This window comes from Acomys minous, assembly GCF_964271855.1.
Source record: "Acomys minous genome assembly, chromosome: 1".
Lineage (NCBI taxonomy): Eukaryota > Metazoa > Chordata > Mammalia > Rodentia > Muridae > Acomys > Acomys minous.
This window is the reverse complement of record NC_140483.1, coordinates 102,238,022-102,262,371: the sequence shown is the minus strand read 5'-3', so window position 1 is coordinate 102,262,371 and position 24,350 is coordinate 102,238,022. Positions and strand designations below refer to the sequence as shown.

At 38.2% G+C, this 24,350-nt stretch overlaps 1 protein-coding gene across 1 annotated transcript in view; it reads left to right on the top strand.

The window, feature by feature from the left end:
• The window catches only part of CRISPLD1 (cysteine rich secretory protein LCCL domain containing 1), a 36,885-nt gene that overhangs the window by 7,660 nt on the left and 4,875 nt on the right, over nt 1–24,350 (top strand). The window contains exons 3-13 of the mRNA XM_084765447.1: nt 10,459–10,577; nt 10,841–10,973; nt 11,850–11,965; nt 12,586–12,686; nt 14,418–14,558; nt 15,097–15,157; nt 15,261–15,327; nt 15,524–15,654; nt 18,140–18,183; nt 18,268–18,340; nt 22,908–22,983. Coding sequence (XP_084621573.1) covers nt 10,459–10,577; nt 10,841–10,973; nt 11,850–11,965; nt 12,586–12,686; nt 14,418–14,558; nt 15,097–15,157; nt 15,261–15,327; nt 15,524–15,654; nt 18,140–18,183; nt 18,268–18,340; nt 22,908–22,983 — 1,062 coding nt within the window. The remainder of the gene's footprint in view (nt 1–10,458; nt 10,578–10,840; nt 10,974–11,849; nt 11,966–12,585; nt 12,687–14,417; nt 14,559–15,096; nt 15,158–15,260; nt 15,328–15,523; nt 15,655–18,139; nt 18,184–18,267; nt 18,341–22,907; nt 22,984–24,350) is intronic.

Below are 24,350 nucleotides of genomic sequence, written 5' to 3'. Positions count from 1 at the left end.
AGACTGGAGGTGTGGATAGAGTGGAAGGAACTGCAAAGACAAGGGAGTTAGGAAGCAGGAGGAGGCGGGGGGGGGGGGTTGGGTTGGACTGAACACAGAATGGAGGAAAGCAGAAGGGTAATTAATTCTTGCAAATGGTGCTTAAAGCTCTCAAAGGAAACAAGAACAAGGCCACTGGAGACTTGAGATAGCCCAAGGCTCGTTCAAAGATTAGGTGGAAGAAATTAGCATGATTTTTCATTCTCTTTCCAAATCAGCAGCTGATATAGGCTGAGGGTAGTGACAGTGGTAAACCTTTTCAAACCAAAAATTTTCAACTTCAGTTAGAGATCATATCTCAAATTTAGTGAGTTTATAAGAAAATTCAGTTTCTTTCCATATTCGGTTGTCCCCATTGTGAGCCTTCATAAGAAATTGAAAATATTCATGTATATAATACAATTTATATATTCATTTATTTAAATGTAATTATAGTCATGAATGACACTAATTCAGGATTATTCTCTCTTTGCTGTTTTGCAAATTATGTTTCCTCACACATTTCTCTTAGGGGTTTATATGATCACAGCATTACGCAGGATTTCATTGATAGCAATATTGTAACAAGTCTCCCTAAGGCAATGGTTTCAAGCCATCGTAATGCTCTGAACCTTTTAATGCCGCTCCTCAGGCTGTCATGACACTCACATATAAAATTACTCTGTTGCTACTTCATATCTGTAATTTTGCTACTGTTATGAATTGTAATGTAGATATCTGGCATGCAGGATAGCTGCCACGTGATCCCAAAATGGGGTGTGATCCACAGGTTGAGAACCACTGATGTAAGTTATCTGTCAACCTTTTTCTGAGTATCTCTTGTCTTTATAATTTTAGGAGTATGTGACAAAGCTATGATAATGGCTTAAACAACTTATCTGTGTCAATATATCTGTGTTTCCAAATGTATCATATCCAGTAGATACTGGCTGTACATTTTTTGCTTCAGATGTTGTATTTGAGTCTAAGAAATGTATTAATGTTTGAAAATTCAACAAGTTCACAAACATAAGCCTAGTGATAAGAGAAAAAAATAATAGACATGAAACTACCCTGCTATAATTATTAAAGCTTGTTAAGTCTTTTCATTTGCAACTAGATTACAATGCATCGGCTAAACACAGGTGCAGGGGCCATTGTACTAGTAAGAAGGAACACCATATACAAAATCTGTTACTCAAGAATAAGATCAGAGTTTTCTGAAGCAATCTTAGGTGAGTCAATGCCCTTGAATAACTAGGGTAGTAAAAATAGTGTGGTTACATAAGCATTGGCTAGAATCATTGTGTCTCAAGTAAAAATATAACAGGATGATTGTATTCTGTAATACAATAAATGCAAAACCAGCGAACAGTTTCTTTTAAGGGACTGATAAGTTTTTATTGAAATGTTGTGAAATGTCATAAAAATATTCTGTTTATCTAGTAGAACATGGTGTGATAGAAAACAGAGTTAAGTTAGGAAGACTGCACTGTACACTAGGTGAGATGGTTTGGGCCACCATGAGACTGATAAGATGGGGTGACACAGGGGGTTTCAGAATGTGTTTCATTGATGATACCGTTGACTCACTTTACATGGAAGGACAAAGGCTAAGGAAGAATCTGAGTTTATGTTCAGCATGCACAGCCTCTTGATGATTAATTAAAGCATTTTCTGTGGCAGAACAAAAAAAAACCAAGAGAAAGTGAAGATGAAGTCACAGGGTCTTTCAAGAGTAGACTAAGTTTGATGTGACATACCACCCTTAATGACATTTTGTGTTCAGTGAAGAGGTGGGGCTTAGATTAAAAACAGTGTGATGGTTGTAGTTGTTGTTAGGAGTTATCCCAGCTGAGCGGGAAACAGCCTGAGTCAAAGACAAGATCATATGGACAAGGGATTAAATGCTTTGGATTGGGCCCAGAGTGTGATAGATGGGTGTTAAACCAAAAGGAAAGGGAAGCAAAGACACCGAGGAACAGATGGCAGAGACAGCTTTCTTTCTCTTATGGCACGAGGAGAGATAACAAAGTCAATAGCTTTTCAGTGTTTTTAAAAAGCTCCTAAGGTGAAGGCGACAAATGAACAGTAATTCCATCATCCATGTTAATGAATGTCAGTAGTGAGTAGTGCCCAGATACCATATTGGAGGGATAAAAAGATTGGGCAGAGCAGGTGGTAAACATCTTAACCCCTGAGATGCTGTTATGGTTACCAGAGAAGAAACAAGAGGACAACTAATGGACAAGTTGAGAAAGCCTTTGCTCTTCAGCTGAAGAGGAAGTGTATCGAGGGAAGGACCTTGCATAGGAGGGAGAAATAATTTGCTACAATTTCAATTTGTTCATTTCGGCCACATATCTGAGGGCACTGTGGAAACCATTGGATTCATTTAATAACAAACAGGGATTATTTTCATGCGAATTCTTTTGGTTTCCATAGTGAGCTCTAGAGCAAATCCATCAGCTGAGTCTGAGAGATAGAAATGAAGAGGGTGTGGCAGGAGAACATTTGAAGCAGTGTCTTTGCTTCTTCTATGCAAGGATCTTGGTGGAGTCAAGGGTGAGTGGGATTTGAGCAACGGTAAGTTCACTTGTCTCACGGGGCTCAGATTTAGATGTGGTATCATAGCCTAATGTGGCCTGGGCATAGCTGCATGGGAGGAAACAGTCATCTTGGGCAAGGACATGGCTCGGAATAGAGAATGAATGAGTGTGTGTGTGTGTGTGTGTGTGTGTGTGTGTGTGTGTGTGTGTGTGTATACATACACATATACTCTCTGACTAACAGTGTCTTCCACTGATTAGATACAGCCAGAATCCAAGGCAAATAAGTTAAGTTAAGAAACAGCTCAATGTGAGCAGAGCCATTTGAGGCACAGAACATCGCATCAGGGCCTAACATGGCAGCATAGAGATAAATGGAGGCTGCTTACCATAATTTTTCTCAGATGATCAAATAGAAATATCTAAAATCCATTATATTCATATCCACTATATATGCGTTTGTATATATATGTGTGTGTGTGTTCGTATGTATGTGTGCATATATATGTATATACATACTCATACAAATAAATCATCATAGTCCTTGTATAGTATTATCAATCATTATTTAGCTGTTCAGGGAAAATTCTTTCTCAGTAATCCCTAAAAGTCTTATAGAAAATATTCAGCTTCTTAAACTGGTTTTAATTCTCCTAGAAGTTAAGGAAAACTGGGAGTATAGGATTTATGTAGCTGTCACTGGCTGTAAACATACCTTTAGATAAGACTTATTGATACAGACAGCATTCAATGTAAACATAATAGTGTAGAAAATCTAAGAGTAGAATAGAGCAGTTTTGTCGGAGACATGGAAACTTGCATTTGAATGTTTCTAATATCAGTCTTTGGTTTAAATGGAAGTTTGTTTTTTTGTTTTGTTTTTGTTTGGTTTGGTTTTTGTTAAATTTTGGTTTCAGTTTCATTATTTCCATAAGCATTGTTTTACTAATTTATCCAAGAAAGAGGTTTTTAATATTTTAATCCTTTATAAAATAAACTAGGCTCTTTCAAGTACACTAAATAGAAACAATTCACTTTTCCTTCTCTTTCAAATACCTAAGATATCAGTAATTACTGTTTGATTGTGAAATGCCACGCACATCTCATGTGTTGGCTTGAGAACTGGCCATCAGCTGGTGGTATAGTGGCAGTTATAAGAGTTATGTCACCTGAAGGCCAGCTGGCAGAGAGGGGTCATTAAGAATGGGTCTTGGTCCTAGTGATGAGCAAAGTAACTAGTATAATATGTAAATTTAAAAACTAATATGTAAATAAATATTATAAATTATTGTGAGAATTTTTCCCATCATGCATTTTCTAGGTTTGACTTTCTGAAATGTATTTGGCTGTAAGTAAACAAACCTATTGAATAAAATCATTGTTACAAATTGATCCCATATCCACAAATCAAGATGTAAGAACTAATAAGTTAAGTATTGTTGTTTTGTTTGGGTTTTTAGAATATAACTTTGCATTTGTGTACACATGTGTGTGTAGGCAAGTGTATATAGAGGTTGGAGGTCAACAGTGGGTGTTTTTATCATTAACCATCTTATTGTGGGGACAACATCTCAGTGTCCCTTGAAATTCAGACTCATCTAGTCTGCCTTGCCAGCAAACTGCAGTGATCTCCTGTCTCCACCTTCCCAGAACTGGGATTAAATATTCTTGCTGCTTCCAGATTTTTACGTGGATTGCAAAAATCTGAATGAGGGTCATTATGCTAAGTAGTAAGTGCTTTACCTTAACAAATGTTTTACCCTAGACTATAGTTTTTTAATTACTGAAAGATTTTCCTAGTTACTTTTTAAAGATTAAACTACTCTGTTCTTCAATGAGTACTTTATGTATGGTGTATGGATCCATTGAGCTTTTTCCTTAAGGTTACAGTTCTTTGGTCCTACTGAAATAAAAATCCATGGGTTCAGGTACTTTTCATTGTGGTTAGGTGTATGGTTCCAGAGCACAACAAACCTCTGTAGACACTAAAATTGTGGAAACCACTGTGATCTTTTGTACCAGTAGTCTGAAAGCACTTTGAAAAGTAAAAAGGGTTTGTATTGAGTCAAAGGTTTTTCTTTAACAATTACACTGTATCAGAGAACTAAATAACACTCATTATTTAATTGTAGAAAACCAAATAAATTAGCTGTTATTTGAGAAAAGACTTAAAAAAAATAAACTACTCTTTTCTTTAAAAAAAAAAAAAGACAAGTTTTATGTGTATAGCTGTTTGGCTTACATGCATCTCTGTGTACCACATGCATAGAGTGCCTCCCTCCAAAGGCCAGAAGAGAGCTTTAGTCCCCTGGAAGTGGAGTTACAGATGGCTGGTTGTTGCCAAGGGGTGCTAGGAATCAAGCCCAGGTCCTACTCAAGCCCAGCAAAGAGTAGCCAATGCTCTTGACCACAAGCAACGTCTGTAGTCCAAACCAATCTCCTCTTATTTAAATGTCAATTAAAATAATGAAGGCATCGTAGTCTTTGGTTTACCAGAGAGTCTGTAAAAAGGTAATAGCATTCACACAAAACATTCAAGTTGGTGGGCTTTATTTTTGTGTAACGCCAGTGCATTGTGGTTACTCTACCACTTGCACTTGACTTCCTCAACCATGTTTGAGGCAGGAAAATGTGGGCTCGCTGTCTCTGGACCAAGTTATTGCCTGCTCTTGGGCATCTGGTGAGATGAGAAGCAAGAAGCCCACTTGGACAGTTAGGTCTTCTCTGAGCCAGTTTCCATATTGGGAATCACAGAGCCTCAGAGGACACGCGCAACAGGGTTGTGGTTTGAAAATTCTCCGTTGGGAATTAAGATCCAGAATAATGGAGCCAGAAAAAGAAGAAAAACATAACAATGGGTAAATTGTGTGTTTAAGCAGATTGAGAGGGCGGTGCGGGAAAGGCAATGTTGAAGTGCACGGTACTTTGGGGGAAATCTTTGAATAATTCAGGAGAAGAAGAAAAAAATGCACAGTCCTGTTGGAGAAGCACTAATTTATCTATAGCATTCAAGAAATGTGAATGGACAGGTATGGACCCTGCTGCTCTGTGTTCTCACTGTCCTGGCTCATGTGTTGGGCATGTCATAACATCTTCTGTACAACTGAATCATAATTTGCATTTTGACAAGAAGCCCTTTAAAGTTTGATAGTGGAAGCGGTAGAGGGGCTGCAACAAGGGAGGTTGTTTTATAAAGGCCTTTGCAGTAACAGGAGACTAACAAGTACAAATTGTATAGACAAATGTACAGATGGTATCAGATCACTATCTTCTCTGCCCCATGAGGACAATCTGCCCTGACTACACGCATGCCTTTGGTGTTGAACATGGTGTTTGTGTAAAAGCAGACCACTGATAATGTCTTTTGAGTTTACCTGCATATTAAATTTCCATTTCAGAAATTAAATGTGGTACAATGAAAAGAAATTGTTCCAAATGGTTAGGTTGCTGCTTTCTGTACTGTCATCGAGGGTTTCTTTGAAAGCTGCTTTTAAGAGAAACACACCTCATGTCTCTGTAATTTGCTGAACACCCTGCTGTAACATCCACTGCCTCGGTTTAATGTTGCTTTCTCTCCAGCCTGTGAGCCTTCCGCATGTTCCATCTCTCTACAGAGTCCTTTGGAACAAGGGAGGCGCAAGACTTATAACCTAAGTCATCCCCAAATAGGAAGGAATGCATCACAGTTCCTCCCCATAGGGCTGTGTGTGTTATATATGTAGTGGGGAAATAACCATGTTTTCTTTTTTACATACCCCATGTACCCATTTTATGAAGAAATGGTAATTTTAGTATAGGTTGACTTCAAATTAGTGCTGGGTGAATAGTTCAGAGGAAGAAAAAAAAAGCGTCTTAAGCCATCTTGATTTGATTTACAAACCATAAGTTAAATAGAAATATGTAGAGTCTAACCTACATTTAAATAGCATGGGTATGAATTATTGGCAGTCTTAAAGCCTGAAATATCATGTAGAGTGAAAATACACATGTACTATAAAATGGTATATAACATGTACCATGCTGTCATTAGGCTTTAGTAGTAATTCTTCCAGTACAGCTGTATTTTCAGTATATTATTTGGAAAATTTTTAAAATTTACATTATCAGTTTTCACCTAGACACTTAGGTATAATTAAATTTGATAAACAATAGCTTTAAACTTATTAACAATGAATGTTTATTGAATATTGATTTAAAACTAAATTTAGTTACATTATTTTCTGCTGTAATACTTATATTCAAATATGATTTATGAATATATGTTCATATGAATGTATTATAAATGATAAATTATAAATTTTGTTGACTTTTGACTCTTGTTTTCAATGGGTTAAGAAAAAATAGTTGATACTTTTAAAAAATGTATTTTTTGGGATTATAATACCAATACTTCATTTACCCCTTTACTTCACTATATCCAAGACCTCCCATATGCCTGTCCTTGATCCTTTTTCAGACTCATGGCCACTTATTTTCACTAATTGTTATTATATATGTATATATATGCATATATATGTATATGTACATGTATGATTTCTCTATAATATGTACTGAATGAAGAGATTTTAGTCTGTAAGCCAGCTTTCTGAGCTACCTTGTATTTCATCCGATAGGTATTTATAGTTAAGGAAGGTTAGCCTAACAGGTTTGAGCACATTTTAAATTTTATTTCCCTTTCCATATAACAGATATAAACACTGTTTTGTAAGACACAAATTTGTGAGTTGAGAAGCAGGTTTGTATCCTCTCTCTCTAAAGTTCCAGTTTCTATGGAAAACCACTCAGCCCAGAGTATACAGTCAAGTGCAAAGCGAGAAGAAGCTGGCCTTCAGGAGAGTCTCCCGGACATTTCTGTGGACTCCTCTGGGTGGTCCTCAGGAGGGGGTGGTGGGTGTGAGGCATTTATTTACTGGACCTGGGCCACCATCACCTGAGGGTCTGTACTCTTCTCCAGGCTCAAGCCTGGGCCAAGAAATCTCACAGCTGCTGATCCCTCTGTGTGGTCTCTCCACAGTGTCCTTCCCGCCAATTTTCCCCTGTGGTTGGGCTGCATAATGTGTTGGCTCAAGTTAGTCAAGATGTATCTGAAAAGAGATCCAAATAGAAGCTCCGTTTCATAGCCTAGCCCCAGGGTTCTCAGGACCTCATTCTATTTGTTAGAACTAAGCCCCTGCGGATCTGATTGAAAGGGAGAGACAAGAAATGTACAGTGCCTCGTGTAGGCTGAGTATTTAAAAACCAACACAACAGACTCTATGTTTTTTAGTCATGTAAGTTTCTATCTGTGTTTTCTCCCCTTATTTCTGGATGTCCCTTAGCATGAGGTTAGCCTGCTGGGAAAACCAATGGATTAGTGTGGTTTTTGCAATGTGATTTAAAGCACTGTAGGAAAACCCGAGTTTCAAAATTGGAGGCAAAACTTTTTTCTCTCTTAAAGACATTTTACTTTCCAGGTGACTCCGTCTGGAAGCCTGATTGTTTTGGAGAAGTAATCATTTTTCCAGTGCTCTGGATACAAAAGAAAGATAGTGTTTTCCCCATCCAAGTTCATTTTTCTTGTGTAATTTTTTTGTTGGAGATAAAAACAGTGAAGTGAATGATGCTTTGTATAATAAGTTAAAGTGTGTAATTTTAATTAAGCAAATAATGAAATTAAATTGCAGCATATTTATATCATCAAATGAAGTACTTACCTGCTAAATATTTATTGGTAGTATATACTTCTGATGTCTATGCTAATTCGGATTATTTTCTATTAATCCAAAATTAAAATAGAGCTTTTAGTGATAATCAAATTTTGTTTATCTTTTTTTTTTTTTTACTATTTATTTGATATAGAGAGATTTTGGTATTTGTGGTAAATAATAAAAGTATACTCTAATAAGAATATAGTCACTTACTGTAAAATTTTACTTTGTTTCTGTGAAAACATTTTCCATATTTTAAAAACACAATTGGAATGGAAGAAATACTCATTATGAAAAATGCTATGAATGAGGAAGAAAGATTCCCATACCTATGTGTGTTTGTGCATGTGTGTGAGTGTGTGTGCCTGTGCATATATGAATGTGTGTGAAGGCATGTACACGTACACCTGTGTGTGTGTGTGTGTGTGTGTGCATGCATGTGTACGAAGACTGAGGGGTTCTTGAGATCATTCAACCTGTGCATATTCGGGTTCTCTCAGCTTCTAAAGCCGATCAGAGCAAACAAGGCTTCTTGGACCATGATCTCACCTTTCTTAGTTTCTCTGCCATCTCTCCTAAAATATTGGAGAAGTCAAATATTGGGACAATATTGCTTTCCTCTCTCTCTCTCTAACCTACTTGGCCAAATTTCTCCGTCCCTGATCTGGAGTTGCTCTTATCCATGCCTTCTTACCTGGCCAGCCTCATGTCTTGCTCTCTTGGTGACAACATTGCTCATCTACGCCTGGAATCTCATTGATATTGTAATCAATATCAGTTGAACTTGTCACTGGTTTTTCTTTAGCCTCTAGGATTTATTTTTCTCAGCTTAAAGAAAACACAGTACCTCACTGTTTTCCTTCCTTCCAGCTCTAATTATTTTTCATTACTCTCATTGTTCTACATCATTGCTCTGAAGTCATTAATGTCTTCAGAGTTGACTGAAAATTTTATACCTTCAAGCGATATCTTTCATTAGAACTGTCTTTGTATGTTTTTACAGTCTACTTGCCACGCATATAACTATCATCTTGGTGTACACATTGCAATCTTCTGAAATTCCACCAGAGGAATACACAGGCGCATGCTTTTTATTCTCTATCCCCTTGTGGTAACTGTACTCTTCCACCATTTCTTTTTTTCTGACATTTTAACATCAGACACCCATCAACTTTGAGGTATTTAAACATCTCTGTATTATTTTGTACTGTCTTCTCTTAGCAGCCCTGTCTCTTAAATTGTTCAAGTGTTCCACTTCTGGGACTGTTTTCCTGTCCTCTTATCATGTGGAGTCCATTTCTGAAAGTTCCAATGAGCTCAATTCTTTGGAGTTTTGTTATTTTAATATTATTTCTAGTGCAGAGACTATGTTTTTCCTCAGGAACACCTTGAATACTAAATCCAGAAATTGTAAAAGTTCATTAAGTTATCAGTTTATAGTTTGATTCTTTGTAAATTATTTTAAATGAGCCAGTCTACCTTCATTGAATTTTGTAAATAAGAATATCCTATACTCTATCCTAATCAGATTCATTATTTTTTCAGGTATCCAACATATGTTCATCACTGTGTCTATTTAATGAACACAGAAAATAGGCTAAAGGTACCAGCAGGGGTTTAATGACTATCTCCAGGCAACTCATCCTATCTTGGGAGAGGTTGTCATGTAAATAAACATTACCATGCTTGGTAAAAGTGCCAAAACAAAGGAATTAGCCAAGCTCAGAGAGCATCAGAGAGGGTGGAGTTTACTTCTGGGAAAGTTGGAGACGTAACCCAGAGACCATATTATGTAATGGAGGATAGCAAGCCAAGAATAGAATTCTGCCTGGCACATAACCAAAGGATGCTGAGACCATGATCAAGTCCTGCAGGTATAACATGCTGCGTGATAAGGGATCCTTCCTCTGGCTACCTGTGGAATCGTGTTGGCTAAGGGAGAAGAGTCAGGCAAATGCATTTGTGATCACTGTGGCACTTCTAAAATGTGTAGGCCCATTCTAAGAGGAACAGCTGTAGTCAAGGAAGTGGAGTAGGAAGCTACTGAAGAAAAAACTCTAGGTGACAGATAAAGGGAAATCCCAAACCCATGTGTTCACTTAATAATGCAGGGAGAGAACAAGAACCCAGCGATGCACATTTGAAGGAGTGCTCAGTGTGCACATCCATCGTATGCCTGCATTTTGTTTCTGTTTGTCCTGTAGACGTGGGATGTGGAGCTGGAAAGATCTGCGGAATCCTGGGCTGAAACATGTCTCTGGGAGCATGGACCTGCCAGCCTGCTGCCCTCCATTGGACAGAATTTGGGAGCACACTGGGGAAGGTAGTGGAAAACGCAGCTTTTTATTTCCGGAAACGCAAATGTCAGGAATGAAACCTCGATTAATACATCACTGCAATCTTTGTAATGTTTGGTGCCTAGGATTGCAAGAGCTAGTCACGGAACAGAAAGCTCAACTATCCTACAAGAATTTGCGAGCTTATTCTTGTCTCATTTGTATATTTAAGATTTGTGGCTTACCCAGAAGAAACTTTCTGTCAAGCCTTGTCAATCTAAATTGGTTTTATTTTTTTTTCTTTTAACAGATATCGACCCCCTACTTTTCATGTACAAGCATGGTACGATGAAGTGAGAGACTTTAGCTACCCGTATGAGCACGAGTGCAACCCTTACTGTCCTTTCAGATGCTCTGGCCCTGTTTGTACGCACTACACTCAGGTAATGCTTTGTGACATCTAAAGTTCCTTCCTCCAGATTCAGTTACTATAACTACTGGCGAATATATAAACATGTGCCTTTTATTTATTTACTTGTTTAATGTGATGGTTTGATAAAATATGTTTTGTAGCTAATCCCATGCCAGAGACATAAATATTTCCACGAGCAACAATGCTGTCACAGAAGTCCAAAATCTTTCTTTAAAAGGTTATTTAAATGACTTCATATGTAAAATAGTTTATTATGACCTCAATAAATGTTGTCAAGGAGCAGTTTACCCTCTTTGAAATCAATTTGATACTAAAAATATAATTTATGATTGACATATATATGCAGAATTTTAAAAACCTATTTATCAATTTTATACCTCACATTCACATTTAGCATTGCATGTATTCCTAATCTTTAAGTCAAACAAAGGCAGGCAGGCTCAAGTAGACAAAGGTCACTGCTGTCCTGCCTTTTTAAATGGAGGGGTTCTGAGCATTGTATGTTTACTTCTTGTTTGAGATACAGGTTTCTGTTACTTTAGTTAGTAAGGTTCTTTATAGAAATGTACATAGCATAAGATGGAGATGTAACTTTGAATTATTTAGTAAGATTGTGCTTTGAAAATGCTGGCATTGTATTGCACAGAGAGCTATTTGACAGTAAATTTCTTTTATAAATTGAATAACAAGCATAAACAAAATCTCAGGCAAAAAAACAAAAAACAAAAACAAACAAACAAACAAAAAAACCACATTTGGCACTTCTCACTCCAGTATGGATGATCAGTCTTGGCTTCTGCAGCACTGTTTTTATCCATTTCTCTTGGATGCCCTGCTGTCTCGTTTCATCTTAGCCTGCCTTCAGCTTCTCTTCTTCCTACCACAGGTGGTGTGGGCAACTAGTAGCAGGATAGGCTGTGCCATCAACCTGTGCCACAACATGAACATCTGGGGGCAGATATGGCCCAAGGCAGTCTACTTGGTGTGCAATTATTCTCCCAAGTGAGTAGACAACGCACGAGTTTCTCATGGAAAGGTTTCTTAATGTGAAAATAACTTTATAGTCCTGATATGTTGCAGTTTCAAGCTTTAGTCCTAGAGTATTTGCGTTAATTCATTTATCACCCATGGCAGTGATCACAGTTGCTGAATACGTAAGTCAGTGCTTAAAAGGAATGGGAGAATTGAAACCTAAAGACATAAAACTTATTTTTATGTTTTCAGCTTCACTCACTATGCTATTCTAGTTCATATTATTAGTTTTGATGTGAGATTTTTAAGCTACATATTAATTGAGAAATATATACTTTACCTGTTTAAAGAAGACATGGGTGATTCTGTTAAAATGTCTCAGATTCAAGTTATTAGTATACATGAGATAGGTGAAAATTCTGTTTTCTGTACATGTTTGATTCTTATATATTTTAATAGCATTCATGACAAGTGACTTTGAAAGTTTCCAAAAGTTATGAGACATAAAACTGAATGTAAGCCTAGACCAAAGGAAATGCATAGTAAACATAGATAAAGGTCTTTATTTAAGGATGCCTGCGTCATTACGCTGTGCTTATGCTTATGTCATGGTGTTTGCAATGTCTTAATGGAGTGGGTCATCTCTTTAGGGGAAACTGGTGGGGCCACGCACCTTACAAGCATGGAAGGCCTTGCTCTGCTTGCCCACCCAGTTTTGGAGGAGGCTGTAGAGAAAACTTGTGCTACAAAGGTCAGTGTTATGTGGCTGCACTCTTCACTTTGAAACCTTTGTTTGTACAGCTTTGTATCATTGTGCAGTAAGAGGCCAGACTTTGCTTAGTGTCTGTGAGGCCCTAGGTGGGATCTCCAGGGCCAAGAAATTAAAAGGAAGTCTAAACCCAATTTAGTTCTCACATGAGTACTTTCCAGAGCAGTAGTTCAAGTATTTTGTGGAAGTAATTTTTTAAATATGAATAATTATTTTCAACTTGTTCTTGAAGGATTATTATAGTAAATCCATAACGACAGGGCCATGTGACTCCAGCCCAGCAGCAAGAGTTTTAGTAACTGCTCCTAACACTTTATCACTACCCTAGAGTGACTGTGTATATCTTAAAAGCCATTTTCATGTATTGTAGAGACTTTTCTCCTTAACTGCCATTTTTAAGGATTTGGCAATTTGATTCTATTCATTTTCACTACTTTGAGAGTTTGGACAAAAGTTTGTTTCTACGTATCAGATGCATGCATGCACAGTGAGATGGACTGCCTCCACTTCTCACAATAGACAGTATTTCTTATGCAAAAGCAGTATTAAAAGTGTGACCGTATTGCTGAGCTTATAATATGGGTAGTCTCAAACACAACTGAAGTCTTAAGTCTATGTGAGTATAGAGCTCCAGCGGGAGAATGCTTGCGCAGAAGGCAAGAAGCCCTGGGTTGCATCCCTAGCATGAGGAGTAATAGCACTCACTTTCAATCTCAGCACAAGGAAAGCAGAGGTGGGAGAATTCGGGAGTACAGTGTTATGCTCAGCTCTACAGCAAGTTCAAGGCTAGCCTGAAATAGCAGAAATCCTCTCTCAGAAACTTGTAAATATAGATGTAATGCCCTATTAATAATGCCTGAAGAGATAATGTATATGATGAAGGTTTGTGAAAGGTCATGGTCTTTGGCATCCATGAGGCCATGGAGAGCCATGTGTTGTATTCATTAGTGACTAAATCCTCCCTTGAGTTGATGAGCAGACAAGAACCACCATTTCTACCCCCCTATTGTATGTCCCTGTCTGATTTCCTAGCCCCCTTTGGAGCATGCCCTCCTATTGTGATGGTCTTTTTACTATCCACCATCTGCAACCTTTCTGCCCCTCCCTGGTGATTGCTGCGTTCCTCCTAAAACTGCCATTCCTTTGCATTCACAGCTTTCTTCAAGGTTCTGAGTTGATGGGCATAAAGGAAAATAAGCACGTTTTTTTTTTTTTTTTTCAGCATGACACTGACAAGTTCTTGTTTTAGGCCAATCCAGGCATGGAAGGGTTAGATTCCAAGCTTAACGTTATTCTCTACGTAAAGTTAAAAATCTTTGCATTTTGAAGTTTATCCTAAAACACGAGAAGTCCACAGGAATTGATGCTACAGCAAATAATAAGGGCACTCCCACCGTTTCGGGGATGTTTTTATTGGGTACCATATTGGACCTAGATTAGAGACGAGTCCACTGAATATTAGCTAGTCACCAACACACACACACACACACACACACACACACACACACACACACACACACAAAATCAAGGACTTGAAGGCCGATGTGTGCATTTCACTTCAGTGTGGTACCAGGACTTTGTGTCGGAACCTGTGCAAAAAGGAGCACTGAATTTTCAGCGTTTAATTACTTAACAGTAGAGAAAAGCATTTATTTTCTAATTTGTGTTCATGTGAATAAAACCCATGTTTTTGAATCTTTTCCCCCGTGACAGAAGGGTCAGACAGGTATTACACCCCTCGAGAAGAAGAAACAAATGAAATTGAGAGGCAGCAGGCTCAGGTCCATGACACGCATGTTCGGACAAGATCGGATGACAGTAACAGGAACGAAGTCATCAGCACGCAGCAGATGTGTAAGACCTCAACCACATAGCAGATATGCTTTGCCTGCATGATAACAGCCCTTGTTTTGTTTGTACATTTTCAGAATATAAAATGCATGTCTTAGGTGGGCAGCCGTGGCACATGCCTCCTCTAATCCCTGCAGTTGGGAGGCAGGAGCCGCTGGGTTTCTGAATTCAAGGCACAGCCTGGTCTGTAGAGTGAGTTCCTGGACATCCAGGACTACACAGAGAAACCCTTTCTCAAAGAACCAGAAAAGAGGGGCTGGAGAGATGGCTCAGTGGTTAAGAGCACCACCTGCTCTTCCAAAGGTCCTGAGTTCAATCCCCAGCAACCACATGGTGGCTCACAACCATCTATGATGTAACCTGGTGCCCTCTTCTGGACTGCAGGGAAACAAGCAGACAACGCTGTATACATAATAATAAAATAAATCTTAAAAAAAAAAAAAGAAGAAGAAAAACCAGAAAAGAAACAAAACAAAACAAAATTCATTTTAGAAACTTTAGAATTATTAAAACTGTTTGGGTATTTTTGTTTTCCTTTTAGCTCAGATCGTTTCTTGTGAAGTGAGATTGCGAGACCAGTGTAAAGGGACCACGTGCAACAGGTAGGTATCACTGTGAGTCTCCACATCAGCTGACAAGATGAAAGAACTATAGGCCATTCTGTGCTCGTGTCCAGAGAAACTAAAGTGTCTTTCTATCACTTAGGTACGAGTGCCCTGCTGGCTGCTTGGACAGTAAGGCTAAAGTCATTGGGAGTGTACATTATGAAATGGTAAGAGGACATGAAAATTATTTAGCAGTATAATCTTTTCACACAGTATCTATTTTTAATGTGAAAAATGCAATATGAAATGTAGATATTTTTCTCAGAAATATTTATTTAGGTTAAATTTGTATAAACAGTAATTCGCTTTTTCATACAGAGCTTGGATTCTTTAACGTCCTCCTGTCTCTTCCTTCTCTAAAAGCAATCCAGTATCTGCCGGGCGGCCATCCACTATGGGATAATAGACAACGAAGGCGGGTGGGTAGATGTCACTAGACAAGGAAGGAAGCATTACTTCATCAAATCCAACAGAAATGGCGTTCAGACAATTGGGTAAGAACCTGAATGTTCTTTTATCTCAGATGAAATGAAATTGTAATAATGAATTAATGTGTCTTTGATCAATCATAGAAGAATTTATGGGAGAGGATATGCTGATTTTTTCTTCCTTCCTTCCTTCCTTCCTTCCTTTCTTCTCTCTCTCTCTCTCTCTCTCTCTCTCTCTCTCTCTCTCTCTCTCTCTCTCTCTCTCTCTCCAGGATTTCTCTGTGTGTAGTCTTGGCTGTCCTGGACTTGCTTTGTAGTCCAGGCTGGCCTCAAACTCAGAAAGAACTGCCAGCCTCTGCCTCCCTGAGTGCTGAGATTACAGGCGTGCACCTCAAAAATGCTTATTTTCAAAGTTCATTTTAGCTTATACTTTCTATGTGTAAAACATGGGAAAAGTCTCTAAACTCAAAGTTAAATCATTTTGATAAAAGTTTGAATTTTCAATAGATTCAATAAGTATATATAAATGTAAAGTTAGTTCTCAGGGCTGGACGTATGGCTCAGTGGTTAAAAAGGACTGACTCCTCTTTCAAGAGAACAGGATTTCATTCCCAGTATCCACGTGGAAGATCACTACTTTCTGCATCTCCAGTCACAGGGGAATCCAAATCCCACTTATGGAGTTGGCAGGCACCAGACACGCCCATCATGAAATTAAATACATGCAGGCAACTCTATTATATATATACAAAATAAAAAGTTCATTTACTTGTAGCTTAAGTTAAGCAGTAGAATTATCAGCTATCACAGAAAATACCTCAAAGGAGGCTAATCTGTTGCATGTTCTTTTATGCAATGACATGATGCTTTATTTCATGCAATGGTGACTTGCCTAATATGATAAATTTTGTTTCTGATAAGAAAAGATTTTGAGAAGTTTTCTAAGCATGCTATATACTTTTTCCTATTTTTTTAAATTTTAAGTGTAATTTAAACACATGAAAATCTTTGATTCACTTTTGGAGCTTTTCTCAAGTTTAGTATAATTTGTCTCATTCTAAAACTTGAGAATTTTCTTTTTTTGTTGTTTCTTTTTTTTTCCTTTATTAATTTATTCTTGTTACATCTCAATGGTTATCCCATCCCTTGTATCCTCCCATTCTTCCCTCCCTCCTCTTTTCCCCTTATTCCCCTCCCCTATGACTGTTCCTGAGGGGGATTACCTCCCCCTGTATATGCTCATAGGGTATCAAGTCTCTTCTTGGTAACCTGCTGTCCTTCCTCTGAGTGCCACCAGGTCTCCCCCTCCAGGAGACATGGTCAAATGTGCTTCAGAGAAGAATGGTACAGTCTCTTGAAACATCTTTCTATAGCGTCTTTTTCCTTCTAAGTAAAAGACATGAATCCTCACAGAGAAAACTCTTCTTAGGAGTTTTAGTATATACTCTTCCCTCATCAGTGTTCAATTGCATGAAGTTTTACTGAATGAATTGGAATTCACTGCTCTGTGTAGAGGTGCCCTTCCTTAATCCCAGAACTTGGGAAGCAGAAGCTAGTGAATCTCTCTGAGTGCAAGCCCAGCCAGGTCTGCACAGTGAGTTCCAGGATACCCAGTGCCCATAGTGAGATCTGTTTTTGAAAAAGTCAACAAAAAATAGAATTTGTAATTATAAAAAATGTCACTTTTTTGGAATGTCCCTTTTATATTGGTGTCCTGATTTCTATGTGTGCAAATGTGTGGTTTTAGTCAGTAGCAACATCTCTTTTCAGTACAATGCTATTAGTTTATTCACTTAGAAAAATTTATGAATCATCATTAATAAATAATAACCATTAGTTAGGCAGATACTGGTAAAAGATGTATTAAGGAACAGTGATTAAGCTTCACTTTTGATTGTCCCTTATAGAAATACTACTAAAACACAAAGTGTGATACATGTTGTAGTTTCCACATTGTGTGAAGAAAAAACTTCTTAATTTGTAGGACCATAATGTAAATGAAGAATATTAAGCATTGAATTTGAAATTGGTAGAAACAAAAAAAGTTAAGCTTTTACATTTTTATACTAAGCAAGGAATTTAAAGGGTGAACCATATTGAAATATCAATTGCAAATGAGTCATAACTCAATAACAGTTTATTTCTCAAAAACCTATGTATATGTAAACCAGTTAAAAATTTAATATCTAATTATATACCTAATCTTATGCTCTACCTTTTTCTGGTTCACACAACAAGAAGAGGTTCATTCATTTACTGTAGACCCTTTAACAAAAGTGAATAATTGAGAAACCACAGCCCCTTTAAGACAGTGGTCATTTGTAATTTTTTGTCGTATACTGACTGCTGTAAAGGCTTAAACTGGTTCTGTTTAATGAATTTAGCATTAGTGTATAGGTTCATTATTAAATAGATGATGTGTACTTAAACTATTTGTCCACACACTTTAGTAACATTGTTTGAAAAGACGATAAAGCCCTGGGAAGCACCAGGATTTACATTGTTGCTAATGTCCATCAGCAAATGGTTGACATCTCTTTTTTGTCCACAGCAAATATCATTCCGCTAATTCTTTCACAGTCTCTAAAGTAACAGGTTAGTGCTCAGTCCTTACTTGTTTTCTTACCTCCCACGGTATATTTGCAACTGAATTCACTTGTTTCCTGCCTTCATTCTCAGTTCAAGCTGTGACATGTGAAACTACAGTGGAGCAGCTCTGTCCTTTCCATAAACCGGCTTCTCATTGCCCGAGGTAAAGCTTGTCACAGTTTCTTATCCTTCCAATAAAAATAAGTGTTTGCATTTGTGTGCAGGCTGCTACATAGTTATTCAGTGTCCGTGACTTTGGTCTTGTAATATCTGTTTTGATCTGAAATTCTGATTCTTTTATGGTTTAGAATTGCTTATGATCTAGAATTGCTTCTCAGTGGAAGCAACAAGACATCACACACTGCGTGTGCCCAAGTACCCCTACTGTACCTTCTAGAAGTGTTGTCCTTTCCATGGTATCAGAATGTACGCATGTTATCACGTGCTCATACGTGCTACAAATAATTTGTATTATTTCACATAAGCTATTATAATAAAATGCCATACTGGGTGCTATAAATATCAGAGATTTCCTTCTCACGTTGCTGAAGATTAGAAGTCCAAGATCAAGGTGCTGCTGACTAGATCACTGATGTGGCTCTCTTTCTAGCTTGTGGATAGCCATATACTCTGTGTCCTTACACAGTAGGAAGAGTCCTTTCCTGTCTACCTTTTTTGCTGGGAACACTAATCCAGTTGGATAAAGATTCTTTTCTTATGACCTCATTTAGCTAAGTTACCTCCATAAAGGTCATGCTTGTCTCCAAAGAGTACTTGTGTTGGGTTAGGACTGCAACATGTGCATGTGGGACTGACAATAACATCCATTCGACAACAAGTTCTTCCAACAGAAATCAACCTAATTTACATTTAATATTTTTATCCAGTTCCTAAATTAGAGGAACCTAATTGCCTCTGGTCACTGAAAATAATGCCAATAAGATCAGGAAAGGATTCTTCATTTTCTGTCTGTGGGAGGTCTCTTGCTTTCAGATGTGATGTGAACAGTTGATCTTGCACATAGGTATAGCTATCCTATATCCTTTAGAAGGAATTACCTCAAAAAAGAATATGAAGAAACACTTGATGTATTTTCATGTCCTTGGGGATTCCATATCTGGCAGGACAAGCAGAAGTAAATGTTGAAATAAATCACAATTAAATAGATAATATGTAATTATTATCCAATATTAATGGAAATCTTATATGCCCTATATGTCAATAATTTGAACTTTAAATACCTCTTGAATGCCTTAAGTGAGTTGTAAGAATTTTTATTCACAGCACACAGGCAAATATGAGTCAAGGACTAGTCAATAGATCACCCCTTCTTACTAATGTACGGAATAATAGTAAAAACAATGCAAAAAAGTGCCCCACCTAGACTTATGTCAGGTTGATCGAGGAGATCGATCATTGTTGCTCATCTTCTGCAGGCTAAACACCAGTTAGGAAGAAGGTGCAGGCTACACATGCAGCAGGTCTAGGGCAAGGGAGCTGGTTTGGCAGCCATAGGAGGACAATGAATCCCCAGCAGTTGTCACATGGGGTAACATCATTTCTAGTCAGTGGAGTCATGGTCCAGTTCTCAGAACTCCAGGTAGGTTCTTTGTTAATAATCAACCTTCCAATAATTATCATTTATTATTTACAAATAAGTGACTCTGACTTACATAGTCTACCAAGTATGCTCGGTATAAAGTGTTGTGTGGTGTTACACAAATTCTAGAAGTGACAACTGAAGCTATGTCCTGAGGAAGATCTATTTAAATTGGTAAGGGTGAATTCAACTTAGGTTTTTTTTAAAAATTAATACTATAAAAAACTATGATCATGTTACCATGTTCAGAGTCTCCTATACTATGTAAATTGATATTTTCATGGTTTTAGTTTGTATTTCCATTAAGTGGCTATTTGTTGGTGCGGGGAATATACACATATAGAGACATAGACACATAGATACACACACACACACACACAGAGAGAGAGAGAGAGAGAGAGAGAGAGAGAGAGAGAGAGAGAGAGAGGAAGGGAGAGAATATAAATTAAGAAGAAGTAACTTTTAAAAAAATATTAATTGATAGTTTCTTGGAATCTAGGAATGGGTTTAATTATTATGGACTGGATGTTGCAATTTAAAAACAAGCCTTTAGAAGATTTAAAAAATTAGCCTAGCCAATCAGATATCTGGAGAAGAAGAACTCCGTACAAAGAGAACTTAAAGGACCCGAGGCATGAGCACATAGCACATTTTGTGTCTTGGAGGACTAAGTACCCTTAATTGGTCCATAGAAAAAAGATAGAAGAGAAGCCACATATAAACTTACCATTTGAGTCTCTCTGCTTCTGGGTTAGCTTATTCATTATGATCATTTCTAGTTCAATCCATTTCCCCACTAATTTTGGAAATTTCTTGTTTTTAATAGCTGAGTAGTATTCCATAGTGTAAATGTACCACAGTTTCTTTATCCATTCTTCTACTGAGGAACACTTAGGCTGTTTCCATGTTCTGCCTATTATGAATAAGGCTGCTATGAACATGGTTGAGCATATGTCCCTATTGTATGCTGGAGCATCTTCTGGGTATATTCCAAGGAGTGGAATAGCTGGGTCTTGAGGAAGCCCTATTCCCAGTTTTCTGAGATAGTGCAAGATAGATTTCCAAAGTGCCTGCACTAGTCTGCATTCCCACCAGCAAAGAAGGAGTTTTCCTTTTTCTCCACATCCTTGCCAGCATGTGGTGTCGCTTGAATTTTTAATCTTAGCCATTCTGATGGGTGTAAAATGGAATCTCAGAGTTGTTTTGATTTGCATTTCTCTGATGACTAAGGAGGTTGAGCATGTCTTTAAGTGTGTCTCAGCCATTTGATATTCCTCTGTTGAGAATTCTCTGTTTAATTCTGAGCCCCATCTCTCAATTAGGTTATTTGGTTTGGTAGTGTTTAATTTCTTGAGTTCTTTATATGTTTTGGATATTGGACCTTTGTCAGATGTAGGGTTGGTGAAGATCTTTTCCCAGTCTGTAGGCTTTCGCTTTGTTCTGTTGACAGTGTCTCCTGCCTTACAGAAGCTTCTCAGCTTCATGATGTCCCATTTGTTAATTGTTGACCTTAAGGCTTGGCTGTTGGTGTTCTGTTCAAGAAGTTGTCTCTTGTGCCAATGTGTTCCAGGTTCTTCCCCACTTTTTCTTCTAACCAATTTAGTGTCTCTGGTTTTATAACTGGACATTAGCCCAAGGAGTATGTCTCATGAAGGTCTTCACTTACCAGGAAAGTGAGATAGAGGTGAGGACATCCTATTGGGACTCTAGGTGAGAGAAAAATAGGAGATGGGGAAATAGAAGGATCCACAGGGTCCTAGAAACCTACAAGAAGAACACTATGATGCGCGGATCTGGGCCCAAGGTTTCTGCTCAAACTCTGGCACCAACCAAGGACAACACGTCATCATCAAACCCCTGCCCAGATCTAGCCAAGGGACAGGACATTCTCCACAGTTGAGAGTGATGGCTGACTTTCACACGAACTCTACTTCCCCTTATTTGGCCATGTCCCCTTGATGGGGAGGCCCGATGGCACTCGGAGGAAGGATAGCAGACTACCAAGAAGCGACTTGATACCCTAGCATCATATTCAGGGGGAGGAGGTCCCCTCAGTCACAGTCCTAGGGAAGGGGAATGGGGTGAAATCGGGAGGGAGGGAGGAATGGGAGGATGCACGGGATGGGGTAGCAATTGAGATGTAATATGAAAATTCTATTTTTCAGTAAATAAATAAACTTACCAACTATGCAGAACATATTGTAAGGATATTCCCATTTATCTTCAATGAGGTAGAAAGCTTTTGGAATAATTGGAGGGCATAAATGGCATATGAGGACTTACATTTTTAGTTTAAATATGTGCAAATTGATTGGGGAGGAACAAATCAGGCAAGATCAGAGGAGATACTGTTGCTATAAGTCACACAGTGGCTGGTCATGTCTGTACTTAGCAGGGTTTAAAAGCTCATTGAAGAGCGTCCTGAACGTGGTTGTAAGAACTACTGCCCAGTTGATTGTAAGGTACTAGATCAAGAGAAACCAAGAACTATGGAGGCTTTGGCGGAGGTTGCTGTGATAATGGAATTGCATTGTGTTGTCATGGGACGTGCACAGAACAGGACTTGAAGGGAGATACATTTTTATTTCACGCCAGATGAATTAGATATATCTATTAGACGTTAAGAGGAAGTGCTGAGAAAGCAGTAGGTGTTCTGAGTAGAAATAGAGATGCCCCACCTGGGGGTGCAAAGTGGGAAATGAACTGCTTGTAGATGAAACTAAGGGCATTACCCTCAATCAGGCACCAAAGTCACGGATGAGAGAAGAGCAGCATGCTATGAAGAATACAGTGACAGGCTGTCACTCTGATTTCCCAAGCCACGTGATTAGTAAATCCTACCAACACTGAGTTCCACACACAAACTCATGAGGCTTTGTTTATGTTTCTCATATAAATTCCCAAGTCAGAAGGCTTCACAGTAAATATAAACAAACAAACAACCTATGTCTTTGTTAAAACTTGGAAGTGAACGGAGCCACTGGGCCCACTTTTGGCTCATACAGTTGATCTGTTTCAGGAGCGATTAAGGTAAGCAGGGCCTATGATGCTGACTTCATTTCAATATAGGTTTCATTTATAAGAAGCACTGAGCTTACCACTTTCTTTATGTGCCTTTTTTTTTTTTCAGAGTATACTGTCCTCGAAACTGCATGCAGGCAAATCCACATTATGCTCGAGTAATTGGATCTAGAATTTATTCTGATGTAAGTATGCTAATTATGCAGCTCCTAGTGTCATCAAGTATATAAATACTTGTATTTCTTCAGATGTGCATCTTTACCCTACACAAGGTAATCATACGTTTGAACTGCTTTCTGAAGTGGTATATATATTTTACAATAGCTAATTATAAAGTAATATTAATATAAAATATGATTGTAAAATTATTTATTTTTATTATTTTTACTGCGTGTCTGGCCCACATATCAAACAATCAGAGAGCCTGGAGGCATCCTTAGGTGGGAAAATGCAATTTACTTCTCTTCAGTCTTTCTTTTCGTTCTTCTGTGTCTGAAATGTGAACTGCATATTTTAAAATTTGCCAAATATATACACCACATGCTCACTTCCAAAGAAAGCATTTAACAAGTAATAAAGGGTCACAAACATAATTTGTTAACATACATACAAAAGGGAACTGACTGCCGTGTTGTAATCTGGGACTTGAGGGTGCTTAGAACAGGAGCTCTAGTGTTGACGGCTTCAGAATGGATGCAGGCGTGGCAGGTGGCTTCTGCAGTATTCATCAACAGGGCTTTAGGAAGAGTGTTCTGGTGACCTGGATGGAATCTAGTGAGAAATGTAGGTGAGTGTGGATGCAGCAGGCACTAGGGACAGCATTGCTGGGCTCTGGGCTGAGAAGAACTGCAGCTAAAAGGGGAATCAGGAGGAAAAGAGAGAGGGGAGAGGAAGGGAAGGGAAAAGGCAGATGGAGCAGACGGAGAAAGAATATGGGCATCCCGTGGAGATAGAAGCTCTGTCTTTGTATGATGTGATGAATTCCGATTTTAAGTGATATGGTAGATTTTAAGGAGTTACAGAAACAAATGTAGGATGTCTCCTCTTGACGTATACTTTCAGTGGAATAGCCTAGAAATTTGGTTGCATAAGGAGGCCTGGATTATATACTTTCCCTTCATTTTCTTATCTCAGTCAGTGAAGTCCACATCCTGCCCAGTTCACCTCCTCTTTTGATTCCTTCCTAAACCTGCAGCTCTGGATTTGGTGCATTCTTATATGTTCAGTTGCTGTCAGGAGTTTGTTCATCCACACAGCTGTGCTCATGGTCTTGCACCTGAAATGCATCTTTTTTGAAAATATTCTGTCATTATTGTGCTCGTACTTCCTCAATTATTACCCTTTGCTCTGGGAGGTCCATAGTAGCTAAGATGTCATCCTTCGTTGGACCCTTTTCTCTTTAGCCTATGTTATCAGGCAGTGTGACCATTATTATAGTTAGTTGCTGTTCTGTGAAGGTGGCAACTGGGCAATTCTGTTCTCTTTTGTCTGCCAAGCTATGCTCAGTGAGGACACAGAACACAAAAAAGAGTCATTCTCTTTCAAATACTCG